This window comes from Canis lupus, chromosome 7 (genome assembly GCF_048164855.1).
Source record: "Canis lupus baileyi chromosome 7, mCanLup2.hap1, whole genome shotgun sequence".
Taxonomy (NCBI): domain Eukaryota; kingdom Metazoa; phylum Chordata; class Mammalia; order Carnivora; family Canidae; genus Canis; species Canis lupus.
The window spans coordinates 6,618,648-6,631,914 of NC_132844.1; the positions used below are offsets into that span (position 1 = coordinate 6,618,648).

The 13,267-nt window shown below is 38.0% G+C and overlaps 1 protein-coding gene across 6 annotated transcripts in view; it reads right to left on the reverse strand.

The window, feature by feature from the left end:
* Positions 1-13,267, reverse strand: part of ARMC2 (armadillo repeat containing 2) — a 104,385-nt gene that overhangs the window by 47,115 nt on the left and 44,003 nt on the right. For all 6 annotated transcript variants that reach the window (XR_012033735.1, XM_072831850.1, XM_072831849.1 and 3 more), the window contains 4 exons: positions 12,508-12,606; positions 8,425-8,600; positions 3,549-3,651; positions 2,034-2,257 (listed from right to left, as the gene is read on the reverse strand). Coding sequence is in view for 5 of the 6 variants with exons in the window: in XM_072831850.1 (XP_072687951.1) it covers positions 2,034-2,257; positions 3,549-3,651; positions 8,425-8,600; positions 12,508-12,606 (602 nt within the window). In the remaining variant the exon portion in view is untranslated. The remainder of the gene's footprint in view (positions 1-2,033; positions 2,258-3,548; positions 3,652-8,424; positions 8,601-12,507; positions 12,607-13,267) is intronic.

The window sequence follows — 13,267 nt, forward strand, 5'->3', positions numbered from 1 at the left end:
TTTTTATTTTTTATTTTATTTTGTTTTTTTAAGATTTTATTTATTTATTTCAGAAGGAGAGAGCGCATGTGCATGAGCATGAGCAGCGGGGAGGAGCAGAGGGAGAAGCAGACGCTCCACTGAGCAGGGAGCCCGATGTGGGTCTCAATCACAGGACCCTGGGACCATGAGCCGAGCCTAAGGCAGCTGCTCAACTCAAGCCACCCAGGCACCCTGGAAAGAGCTTTTTTAATAAGACAAGAATTCTAGAAGGCATTGCACAAAAATTAAAAAGAGTAAACACCTCAATAGGAGAACAGTTCAGAATTTGATGTATATCTTTATCACAGAATATTATGTAGTCATTAAAAAAATGTAAAATAAACCTACAACAGGTTCATACTATGTAGTGTTACATGAGAACACAGGTGTGCATAGACTGTCTCATTTTTGAAAACCTATGATTATGTTAAAAGGTGATCACATCAGTGTGAACAGTGTTGGCTAACTGGTTGGAAGAGGAGAAATGAGGAAGGAAGAGAGTAATGGAAAATAAGCAAAAACAACTATTAAAAATAAGATGGTCTGTGATAAAAAGCAAGAATTATATAAAATTATACATATGTAAGTATATATATATATGCATAAAAATGCAATGGAAGAATGGTTACTAAGATGTGTTATTCCAGGGTAAAAATATGATTTTACACTTTTACTTCTACTTTTTTTGCATTTACATCAGGAAATATAATAATCATATAACCAAAATAATTATTTTCATTGAGGAAAAATTTTGATTAACTCACTAATAATACTGGCTGTATGAAAATAATGTTTCTAAGTCTTCCTAGACAAAAGATGGCACATCCAGAAGAATTTTGAATCATTCACAACTAAAAGGGGTTTTCATAATCTTTTTTCAAAATGGAGACAGACCACGAAGGCCAAAATTAATGATCATCATAAACACTTTAAGCATCTTTAAGGCAGGGCTTAAATCTAATTTTTAACACACTTTCCCAAAGGCTCCAAGCACTCTGAGTGCTCAATCAATCCTTGTTAATTGACAAGCACATTTCAAATCTCATGAATTATTACATCAAAGATGCTATTATCTGATATACAAATGCTATTAAAAAGTAAAATCTCATCTAAAAATGAATATGAGAGCTGAAGCAGCTCCAGTGAAAACAATTTAACTATGAAATTAAATCTGCCACAAAATAAGTAATAAAACTAACACATAACAAATGTTTTTCATCTTGCCCCTGGTCATATTAAATGTATCTAGTTTTGCTACCTTCATTCCTGTAGTCTCAGGCCTGTAGGTCATCTACACACCCCCCAACTACTGTCCACTCAATATCATTAACTTTTGCTTTTTATTGCAGATACAAGATTCAAGACATTAGCTACCCATCCTCATGAACAATATCCAGTCTTGGAAATTCTAAAGATTAAAAACTCTGCCTGCTAAAATTCTGATTATAGCATACAATTGTTTTATGGCATGATGCTACTTTTTTTATTCTCCTAGGCCTGCTTTCTCTGCAGGGTAGCAGAAATGGATGTTGAAGCTGTGTAGTGAGATGCTCCGTGAAAAGTCACTGAATAGGGGCACCTGGGTGGCTCAGTCGGTAAAGCATCTGGCTCTTGATTTTGGCTCAGGTCATGATCTCAGTCAGGATCGTGAGATGGAGCCCTGAGTAGACTTCACGCTCAGTGAGGAGTCTGCTTGATATCTCAATCTCCCTCTGCCTCTCCCTCTCGCTCTTTCTCTCTCTCTCTCAAATAAATAAATATATAAATCTTAAAGAAAAAAAAAAGCTATGGACTAGCCTTTCCAAGGGAAACAGGTACACACACACACACACACACACACACACACACACACACACACACGGGGTGGGTGGGGGGCAGCGGCTGCTTCTCTTGATCCCCAATGCCGGGCACTCCCACCTGGCTGTAAGCAACCACCTGTTACACACCCCCGCCCCCGCAGTAACTGATATTACTGATTTTACACATATAATCTTTTCAAGTAAAATACTCACTTGGACTAATAAGTGGCCTGAGTTAGGTAAACATGTACCACATTTCTTGGTGTTCTCATTTATTTGCTTTATCAAATTCATCAATATTTCCACAGCATCTTTGCTGATCATTTCATCGAGAAATCCTGGATTTCCAGAAATGAATTTGATAGCCCCCATACAGTATAAAAAAGCTTCAGTGTTAGTTTGTAGATCTTCACTTCTCAGGACTTCCAATAATGATTCTGTAAAAAAAGACGAATTACTACAAATGTGTAATAGCTGGAGAGAGACATTTTAAGGCACTGGTATGTGAACATCAAATACAATTTGTAAAATGTTAGTCAGAACCTACATCCAAATGCTTGTTATGTGTTACTTCTGTGGTATAAAAAGAGAAGCTTATTTTAGCTCAGACAAATCTCTGTAAATAGTAATGAGAGCAAAAGGATGGGATTATTAATACATAAATACGAACAGGTTCTTTTCATTAAAATGCCATTTCTTGCCTCTTACTAATATTTACCATCCTTTATTTTTAGTTACAAAAATGTTGAGTTATTACAGAACAGTTGATAGTTAAGACAATTTAAGAGTAAAATTTCAACAAACTTTCGAGAATATACTGGTTGCTGTGTGAATGGGAAATTAATCAAGACAGATCTTTTAAGAATCTCAATCACCACAAAAAGGGATCCTTGGACTATAACATCTACTGTTTCCCAAGACAATTTAAGAACATTCATCTGAATAGCATACAACTACTAGATTTTAGGGGCATCCCAGGCAACTCTGATAAGGTTAATCACCCCTCTTTCACATTTAGTTTTATTAATGTCAGTGTGATCATTTGTCAGCACCTTTCTTTGTTCCTGTCTGCTGGGGTCAAAAAAAAAAAAAAAAAAAGAGATCATTTACCCTTTGTCACAAAAAGACAATTCAGGGCGTTTTCCTTGTTGCTGCCTTGCCTTAGATCAGCAATGCAAATTCACAGAAGATTTTTATTGAGGTAACTAAGCATCTTAATTATTTAAGGGTATATTAAATGGTTTTAGCTAGGAAGTAAGAGTGTAATAAAATTTCTCTACCTACATATCTGAAACACGTTTGAGGCACTTTGATGTCAAATGTCTACAACAGCTGTCTTCCAGTTTGTTCCAGATTTGAGCCACTCCTACTACATCAAAAGCCCAAAACTTTTGATTATGTCAAATACCATTAAATGTATTTTGTCTTATGGTCAATCCAAGACAAGGAAATGGTTTTTTAAGTAGGGAACACTTGAGAAAGTCACAAAATGTTACTACAGGCATTTAAAACAAATAGGCAACTTTCCTTCTTGGCTCCAAAGACTACATTAAGCAGAATGCGGAAAACACAGAGAAGGACAGAGCAAAACTTGGCATCACATAACTTTTCTGGATATTACTAGAAAATAAAATATTCTGGCTACCGTCAATGATAACTTTGCTCCCCAATTTCTCACTTGTACTCAAGGGCAACACTGGCTCAGGGGTAGCACCGAATGATACTTACCCAGAATGCTGTCATTTTCAATCAGAGAGTCATTCTTCTCACTCCTGCTAATTTTAAATATAAGTTTGCAGACATTAAGAAGATTCTTTCTACTCACTTTAAGCTGCAGAGAAAGAAAACACTTACGTTTTTATTGCAGAGGGAATTAGAGATGCACCATCATTTTTTAACACAAACATCTATTTTTAAAGTGCTGCAAGGGTATATTTTTAAAACATAAAGAACAATTCTAAATTTAGGCTACATATTTACCAACTATAGTATTTAATTACCTCACTTATGGTAAATATGATATAAATGATCCTTAGGGTAAGCATGCTCTACTGATAAGTATTTACTTCTTTATAAAGTCTCATCCTTATACAATGAGATTATTAGTTACTTTTTAAAGAGTATATGAGGATAAAAGGGGGAAGGATGTTGATCAATTTAATTAAATGGAGTAATTGCTTTAATATACAAGAGTAAAGGAAGATGGATAACAGAAAAATTCAGATTAGATTAATTTAGAAAAGAATACCTAGTAGGGGTGAAGGAAAGATAAGAAAGGAGGAAGGTATGATTCTCTATTGTTTGTATAAAAGAAAACAAAAAAGTAATATTCTTGGGTTAGATAACACATATATATTTATTTTAGATGCTCTATTTGGAATGCTTTTAGATAATAGCAAGTAGTGTTCAAAACTTAAAATTACCTTCTAAATCATACAAAAATATTCAAGTAAATTAAACACAGGGGCAATAAGAAACTATACTTAAAAAAAAAGAAAGCACAGTAGAGGACGACTAACTACATCAAGTAGTCTCAATTAGCTGTATATTTGTCTAAAGTAGTAAAAATTAAAAATAAAAATATCCTAAGTGTCCTATATTAGGGAATAATTTAATAAATTATGGAACAATACCATTCATATTAAGGAGTCACAGAAAGGGTAACTGTGAATATCATGTTTAAAAAGAAGACATTTATAACTTACTGTTAGATGGGAATATTATATGCCCCCATTGCAAGAATGTAAAATATATTTGTAGGAATGAGGTCATTTGAGCAAACACATACATCTGTGTGATAAAGGATGGCGTATGGGTCATTATTTTATCATTAAAAAGTATCTTTAAAATTACCTTCAATATTGTTTATTAATGACTTTCCAGTTAGTTGAAAAAAAAGATAATGGAATCTATCAGACATGTTTTTAAAGATTCATTCTGTGTTCGATCCACCAATATTAATGAACTCCTACTGTGTACCAGGCACAGTGCTGTTCACTGTAGGAGACATGAGGATCAGCATGAACAGCCTCATGTCTGAGGGGCAGAGGGAGGGAAGCATTATTCACAGAGCAGCGCAGCATCCCTCTGCCTCCCTGCTCAGGGCCCTCTCCAGGTTATCTCAGAGGGACCTTATAACTTAGGAACTGTCATTTCCATTTTGCACCTGGGGAGTCTCTGTGAGTATTAAAAATGCAGATCCTGGGCTGCCAGGCTGGCTCTGTTGCATCAGAATCTGCTTTTTTTTTTTTTTTTTTTTTTTAAGATTGTATTTATTTATTCATGAGAGACACAGAGAGAGGCAGAGACATAGGTAGAGGGAGATGCAGGCTCCCTGCAGGGAGCCCGATATGGAACTCCATCCTAGGACCCCAGGGATCACACCCTGAGCCAAAGACAGCGGCTCAACCACTGAGCCACCCAGGTGCCCCCAGAATCTGCATTTGAACAAGCTCCCCAGAGATCCAGTGCACGTGCAAGTCTGAGAAGCTCTGTTGTGGAAGCATCAGAAACTGTTCTATGAGGCAGGATGGTGATTCCTTCTGTTTTCAGAAGGGAAAAGGATATGAGAAAAAAATGTAATGTTCAGGTATTCAAAAAAATTATTTAAAAACCCAGTAAATAAGCTGACTAAAGACAATAGAAATAAATTCTACATCAATGGAAATTCATATTGTCCTTAATACTTGGGAATATATTTTAATTAGTTAACTATCTTCCACTACATCATGAGCCTTTGGGGGGGGGGGGCGCTACATGATATGTAGCATGAGTTACATATATACTTAATAAAATGAGTTGAAGAAATAAATGAATACAACTAACCTCACCGCCCCCCCCCAAGTCTTCCGTTTTTAGTGAAAAGTGACAAAGGGAAAATAACAACATATATCAGGGTTTCCATTAAAAATCAGACAAACAAAAAAACGATCATTTCCAAGCCTGCTGCAAGGTCAGTTTACATCCAAAGCACATTCCTATACCTTCTCTTTTGGTGACTGTAAAACTATGACTGAGATGTGAAAAGATAATAAAATATTAAATCATATGCAAGGAACATAGACTACCTAACATAAAACGGCTCTTTCCGCCCCACGCTGTCCGTTCCCTTTCCTGTGCGTTCCACTGTGCCCTCAGTACTCAGCCTCCCCTCGGGTGTTCTGTTGATCAGAGTCTCTCCTGCTACATGCCAGCTGGGGAGGCAGGGACAATTTTATTCCCTGTATTCCAATGTCAGGAGTCCCTGGCACAAAGTAAGCTCTTGCAGTGGGATGGTTTATTTCTTACCTTAAAAATAGCAGTCTTTTCTATTTGAAGCAAACTTGGAAAATTAAAGAGAAGTTTTAAAACACTTATAATACTATTACTATATATAATCACTGTTGACAGACTGTTGGGTTGTTTTTATTTTTTCACCCTCTGTATAGGGAATTAGATTTTTTTTTTGGCCTCCTGAATATAGTTGCATTCATAGTATATATGTTTGTACTCAAAAAATTCTTAATATAGACTGGTACATGTTTGTAAGATCTTTTGATACAAAGGTTAAAATTAAATGGCTGTCTGGCAAAACCTCTAACTTACTTAACCAAAAAAAAAAAAAAAAAGGAAGAAGTCAGAACAATTGACATGATGTTCACTGAATATGTTTAACTATAAATAATTGTAAATGTAAGGCTAAATTGGTAGGTAAAATATTGGCAGAAATTAGAGAAGATATTAAAAACATCTTAGTTCCATATATCTTTTTTTTTTTTTTTGCTGATTTTTTTTTCCTTTGACAGTTTTTATGATGTGGTCTTTTTAAAACTTACATAGAATTCCATCACCAAGCCCTGTGCAAAACAAGGTCTTGCTTGGAACATTAGGGCAGATTCAGGTAGCAGATGGGAAGTCGGGCTTGATGGCCTTGAAGGTCCCTCCCGACCTGGTTCTGTAGTTCATCAGAAGAAACAGCCTGCCCATCTCTGCACTGGGAGGGCAGCCTAGCACAATCACCCCTGATTCATTCAGCAAGGCAGTCAAGGTCCCACAGAGAGCTTTATCTAATCAAATTTCGTTCAGAATGCCATCACCGCCTGGCACATCACTTAGCCTTTTACCCTAAAATAGTTCAACTGTGTCATTCATAGAATTAATTTGAATGGCACCCTTAATAACCAAAATAATATTTTCTCTGCAAAGCATTGATGAATTCATGGCATTTTCTTCCTTTCTCTCTCTCTCTCTCATTTATCTATTTTTTTTGGCTTGGTATGGAGCAAAATGTCTAGGATCCAGATGAACAACCAAAGGTCGCGTTGATCCCTCAGTAACCGGCAGCGTGGGTCTACCCAGGGCAGCTACCCTGGTGGAAACTTCCAGCCTCACACAGGGGCTCTCCTGGGCCCAGGGGGCACCCCAAATCCAAGGCCAGAGAGGAAATGGGGTGAGCACGCTGGTATCTTTTCATCTCTACCTACCACTTTTTTTTTCAAGCTTTTATTTAAATTCTCGTTAGTTAACATACAGTCTACCTACAACTTTAAATTCCATTGTTTCTGTGGCTCATGCTCTTTTTTGTTTCATTAAAGCTGATTAATTAATCACTTGCCCTCAATGAGGGGAGTAAAAGGCTACCGAAATCACCATTTCAAAGAAATGTTACTTTCAGAGTCAAATATCATATCAAAGCTTCTTAAAAGAGGGTGAATCGTTTGTGAGGACAGCTAAATAAGAATGTAGCTTCTCCAAAAGCATCGCAAAGACTATTGTAGTCAGAATATTCGGGAAACACATCAAAATCAGGAACCGTGGGCATTCTCACGAAACTCTCAGTAAGTATGCCAATGCTCACCTTCACTGTGTACTTTCAGACTTTAAATTGTATGAATTATGGGTGTTAACATAATAGCTTTTACTTTTATGAGACCAGGTAAACAAAGCTTCATTCATTTGTTTTAGCGGCTCTTTTAGAAGGTCCTATAATAACTGTGTCTTATCTTGTTTCCAACTGCTTATGGCTGGGACAACAAAGTGCTCCCCTCAAACAATGATATCATTTTGTTCGAGACAGAGTTTATTCAGACTTTTATTTGGTGTCTGGCCTTTTCTTCTAACACCTCCCGGGAGCCTTCTGTTACCACCTTCCCATGACCGCATGCAGCTGTTTCTCTGGTTCACACTGGTTCATAAAGCACCTGGCCAGTGTGTCTGTGGCCCACGTTACCCTAAGTTATTTATTAAATCATGTAGCAGAATCCAGCACTCAGCAGAAACCGTAGGGCAGAAACCACAGCTTGCATTCTCTGATACTCATCACCAGTCAGGTTACTTGAAGAACTGTTTTGAATGGATTTGCCTATTGTCACCTTTTGTAAAAACCTAGCTGCGGTCCAAATACAGGAGTTTATTTGAATATTTTCCACGTACTCAGCCTTAGTGCCTTGGATATAGTACTTCCTAGTCAAATTCTGAGATGCCAATTTATTAACCTGAATTTTTTTTTCAAGACTCTAAACGCACACACCACATTTCTAATGTTCTTTGTAATATTTACAAATAAAGTGTTAAATAAAACTTTCATGTGCTACAGTCTACTAGACCAGAGGAAAGAAAAACTTACTGCTAGAATAATTTTTGCAAGTTTAAGGCTGAGCACGTCTGAACCAATATCAACTAGTTTATATAGGGTCTTCAGGAGAATACTTCTTCTCTTAAATTTATTTCCAAGCATGTTTCCTTCCTCTAAAGCGTGATGAAGTTGTGTGCAAGCAGCACAAATCGTTTCAATGTTTTCTTCTGTCAGAGCAAAGAGAGTAAAGCAGCACTTACTAATTAAGGTCAAGCTTTCAAGGGTGTCAAACACAGTGTAAGTAAAACCCCATAATTATTTCCCCGAACATCTTCAAATTCCTGAATGATGCTTTTTCCCTTCTCTTGTAATTTCCATCTACCTGATTTTTTTTTCACCTCGTTGACCCACCTCCTACCATGTTGACTTATTTACTAATCAGTCAGCTTATCTAGAACACACAGTCTTTCAAAGAGCCTATTGAAGAATGGAATGGCACCTATTCCAGTTGGTTCGCTGTATTCCAAATGCCTCCACCTCATGGTGCTCGGCTCAGTCTCAGGGAAGCACAACACTGTGTCTCCACCTCCAACCCTTTGGGGCATAGTTCCACTGGCCTAGAATGTTCTCCTCACCTTCATCCCTACTGATTTTGGTCCATCAAAGCTCTGTTTACATTCTGGCTCCTCCAGAAAAGACGTACCGTTCCACATTCCACAAACATTACTTGGCACTCTGTCATTTTTCACATACATATATATGTATGTTCTGTTATATGAGCAGTGCCCTCAGATAGATGTCACACTAAGTGCAGAGGAGTCATGTCTTTGCATCTTTGGATCAACAGAGCATGGTACAGTGAGAAGCCTGGACTGACGATCTATAACATGGTCTAATATATACTCATTTTCTAATATATCTGCAGATGAAAACGGTGATCAATATTTTTTTTTGAGAGAACAATGCTCATTACCTGAGGAAAGAAGGTCCAAAGGGAATAAAAATCTCAAAATGCCACCTTATCCACTATTATTTGCAGGTGGTTATTACAAGACAGGAGGATAAAATGAAGACTTTAGTTGGGAAATAGGAGAAACCTAGAACATTTTCTTTTATAGTGAGAATTCTGAGGACAGCAATCTTTGGCAGTGATAGCCATACCCACAGGCATACAAGGAAGAAAAACTAGCACATAAAATGGAATGTGAGGGGAAATCTAAGAATCCAAGTCTAAGATATTCAGTTGAAAACTATTATCTGATAGATTCCATCACAAAATTTAAAATTAGGAAACCAATCTTAAATAAATACCATAATGTGCTCTTAAAAGCCCACATAGAGGAAGTGTGCGCCTGAAGAAGGAAATGACTCAGGCCATTTTTAGCTCTTTTCAACAATAACATCTAAGAAAAAATTTTAAACCTCAATAGCTCAGTAACCTTCAATGCCTTTCGGTTATGCACTTAAATAAATGAATTTTTGGGAAATGACTTAGACTAACTTTAAATAAAAGGAAAAACCTGAGCTCCATTGTAAGAACACTTTTGTTCTGTTGTTTTATTCTTCTGTTACTGGCAGTTTCTTCACAAACCCCAAGTCCAGGCTATGGGCCACTCTCTGGCAGTGGGGAGACCTCAAGGCATTTTTCTAACGTTTCCCTCTGCAAACTCTTCAGCCTGGTGGGTTCAACGAGGAGTGGCTGTTTTAGCTTAAAAGAAACTAAAAAAAGGAAGTTTCATGGGTCAAAATTTAAACTGTTGATCAAATTAACTCTTTATATCAATTGGCTTGTCAAAAATGCCACAGAGATTCAAAAGACAACTTGAGCTCAAGAGCTTCCAAGATTCTCAAGGGGCTAATCTAATGCTTGTGGGTGAGAGTTTGATAAGTAATAGAAAGCAATGTTGTCTCGAAGTAACTTCTCCCTATAAGATACTTAGTAATTACAAAGGGGAAAATATTATCTTTATATTGGAAAAACCTGGATACCACCTTCCCCAAGTGATCAGAATTCCCATTCCCAGTAAGAGACCAGATCAGCATCATGTGCCTATTGCTGTGATGCACTGAGGACACAGCACCCCTCCTGCCATATACATGCCCCAAATACCTCATCTGGGTCTAAGTGTGAGAAAATACCAGACGCAACTCATTTGTGGGGGCAGTTTATAAAATAATTGGCCTGTACTCCTCAACTATGTCAAGATCATGAAAGAGGCATGACAAATACCTCGAATTTATAATCCAGGATTTTCTTTCTCTACAAAGGAAATTATTAGGATAACTGCCAAAATCTGAGTATTTTGTACCTAAAAAGTATTGTATGGTAGTTTCCAGATGTGTAACAGAATGTCCTTGTTTCTTAAAATATATGTTAGGGTATTAGGTATGTGGGCCATCACACTGGCAACTTGTTCTCAAATGGATCAAAAAAGGAAAAAAACTGTGTGTGTGTGTGTGTGTGTGTGTGTGTGTGTGTGTGTGTGTTGGGGGGTTACAGAAAAACAAGAGCAAGAGGGAGGAAGAGAGAGGGAATAATAAAGTAAATGTGGTAAAATACTAATATTTGAGGAATCTGAGGGAAGGGCATACAGGATTTCTTTATACTATTCTTGAAGCTTTCCTGTAAGTCTGAAATTATGTCAAAATAAAAAGAAAAATAAGAAAGACCCTCAAAAACTCAAGTAGCCCAGTCCTGTCACCATTTGCTATTCTTAAAGTTGATGGGAGCGAGGCCATATTTCAGAGTCATCGATCCTCGGAGAAGGGAGATTCGTTGGCATTTCAAACCCCAAACTCCAGTTCAATTTTCTCTGTTGGTGTCCCCAGAACTCTCTTAAAATCTTTCCAGCTGAAGACTTCTTCCAAGATAGGCCTCTGTGCTGCAGGCCATCCTCCCCACTGCGCTCTTCCTAGCGTGTTCTCCTTTTATACCTTTGCCCAGACTGACTGCTCTCCTCACTGTTTTTGCATATATCTCCTAAAATAAAGGGCCCAAAGTTAAGCTGGCTTGCTAATCTGAGGGTGAAAATCAGTAACTCTAAGAGGAGAAAAGTCATCACTTGGGGTTTCGAGCTACAGAGGACAGTGATGATGGTCCAGTCTAATCCATGTCACCTGGCATGTGAACACTGCTACATGCAGAGATTAAGTGGCTCCCTGAAGCCATGTGCTTAGTAGCAATACCAGGAGCACAAGCCCTGCCCAGGGCTCCCACATGAGCCACGAGCACAGCAAAGCACTAAAAGGGAGCCGAGGAACAGTGAGATTATTTGAACCCTTTAGGAAGTAGGGTCTTTTACAGGACTTCCTCGCTTGCTGGGGAGGACTTGTTTACCCTGCTTCTCCTAGGGTCTCTTTCTGAATCTATTACGCTGTTTTGCGCATCCCGGAGTCCTCATTCCACAATGCTTAGTAAGGGCCTAACGTGTGCTGTGTGCTTTGAGCTTGGTGGAGGTCCAAGACTGTGGCTCCAGAGGAGCCCATTTCAACTTCAGAAATGAAATCCCCGAGGAGCAGCAAAGGAGATAAAGCAGGGACCATTCCCTTGACAAGCTTCCCATGGGGCGCCTTTGCAGAGACCCATTGATCACGGGCCTTCACTGCTGGGGAACTTCACGGGGCAAGGGCTGGGTATACACCAGGCCAGGCCACTTCCAGCTCTGAGTGGCATTCCCAATAAGTGTGGTAAACCTTAGGAGAGGAAGACATATACGTTTGGATCTAGAAAACCATGGGCACACCTCCCAAGGATGGCAGTCTATGAGACTTAGTCAAAGATTCAGGAGCCTGAAATCTGTTTTAATCTTCCACTTTCGTGTATTAACTGCCTCCCCAGAGATTTCCAACCAGCGTTTCCTTGGGCAGAGAGGTGATAATTAATATATATTCCCTGGGGAGTTTTAGAAGTAGGCTCTCTTCCTGAAATTAAAGCATAGTTTTTACTCACTAAATATTAGGTTTACATGTCGTTCATACATACATTACTGGGTGAGTAAAGAGATAACTTCATTTGTTTCTGAACATGTTCACAGAAATGGTAGTCAAAACATGCTAAAAATTTCAGGGCAGTGGGGAAACATATAAATAACTACAGATATTCTCAATTTAAAACAAAAACTGTGGTTTTTTTACCCTTTTCTAATTCATGCAAAATCGGTACAATCCTCGTATTCCAAAAGACTTCATCTACTTCTATTTCTGTTTCCTTTTCTTGCAAGTTGGCTTTAGAGACTGCAAAAGAAATCCAGATCAGGAGAAAGCTGTGAAAAAAAGTTATACCTAGAGCACCATCACAAGTCTTTACTATTCATCACTATATTAATCAACTGTGGAATGAAAGTACATTTAAGCCCAACTAATTCTAATTAGAACTACCTGTCTTCTAAGCAAATCACCCCAAACTGAACTCCGAAAAGATCATGTAAAGAGATCAGAACTTTAAACTCTGGTTAGGACACCGCATGATGTCTCAAACTTTGTAAATGTTGGAATTATTGTCAGTAAGGCAAATAGTTGTTGTTGTTGCTGTTATTTTTAAGTAAGCTCTATGCCCAACGTGAGGCATGAACCCACGACCCCAGAATCAAGGGTTGCATGTTCCACCACTGAGCCAGCCAGGCACCCTGCAAGGCAAATAGTTTGAGTTATTTTTTATTTAAACTTACCACTCTGTAACGTGGAATAAATAGAAAACTTCAGATAGGTAAAGAATAAGGATTTTGAAACATGTTTAATAAAAAATTTTCTAAAAGGAAGGCCTATGGCAAGACTTTCTTTCCAATAGAAAACGAAACGGCCGTATCATTGTGGGGCCAATGCCATTAACGCCAAGTGAATCTGTGTGGGGTAGTAGGAAAAGCCTGTACTTTAGGCACTGACAGATTTCAGTGCA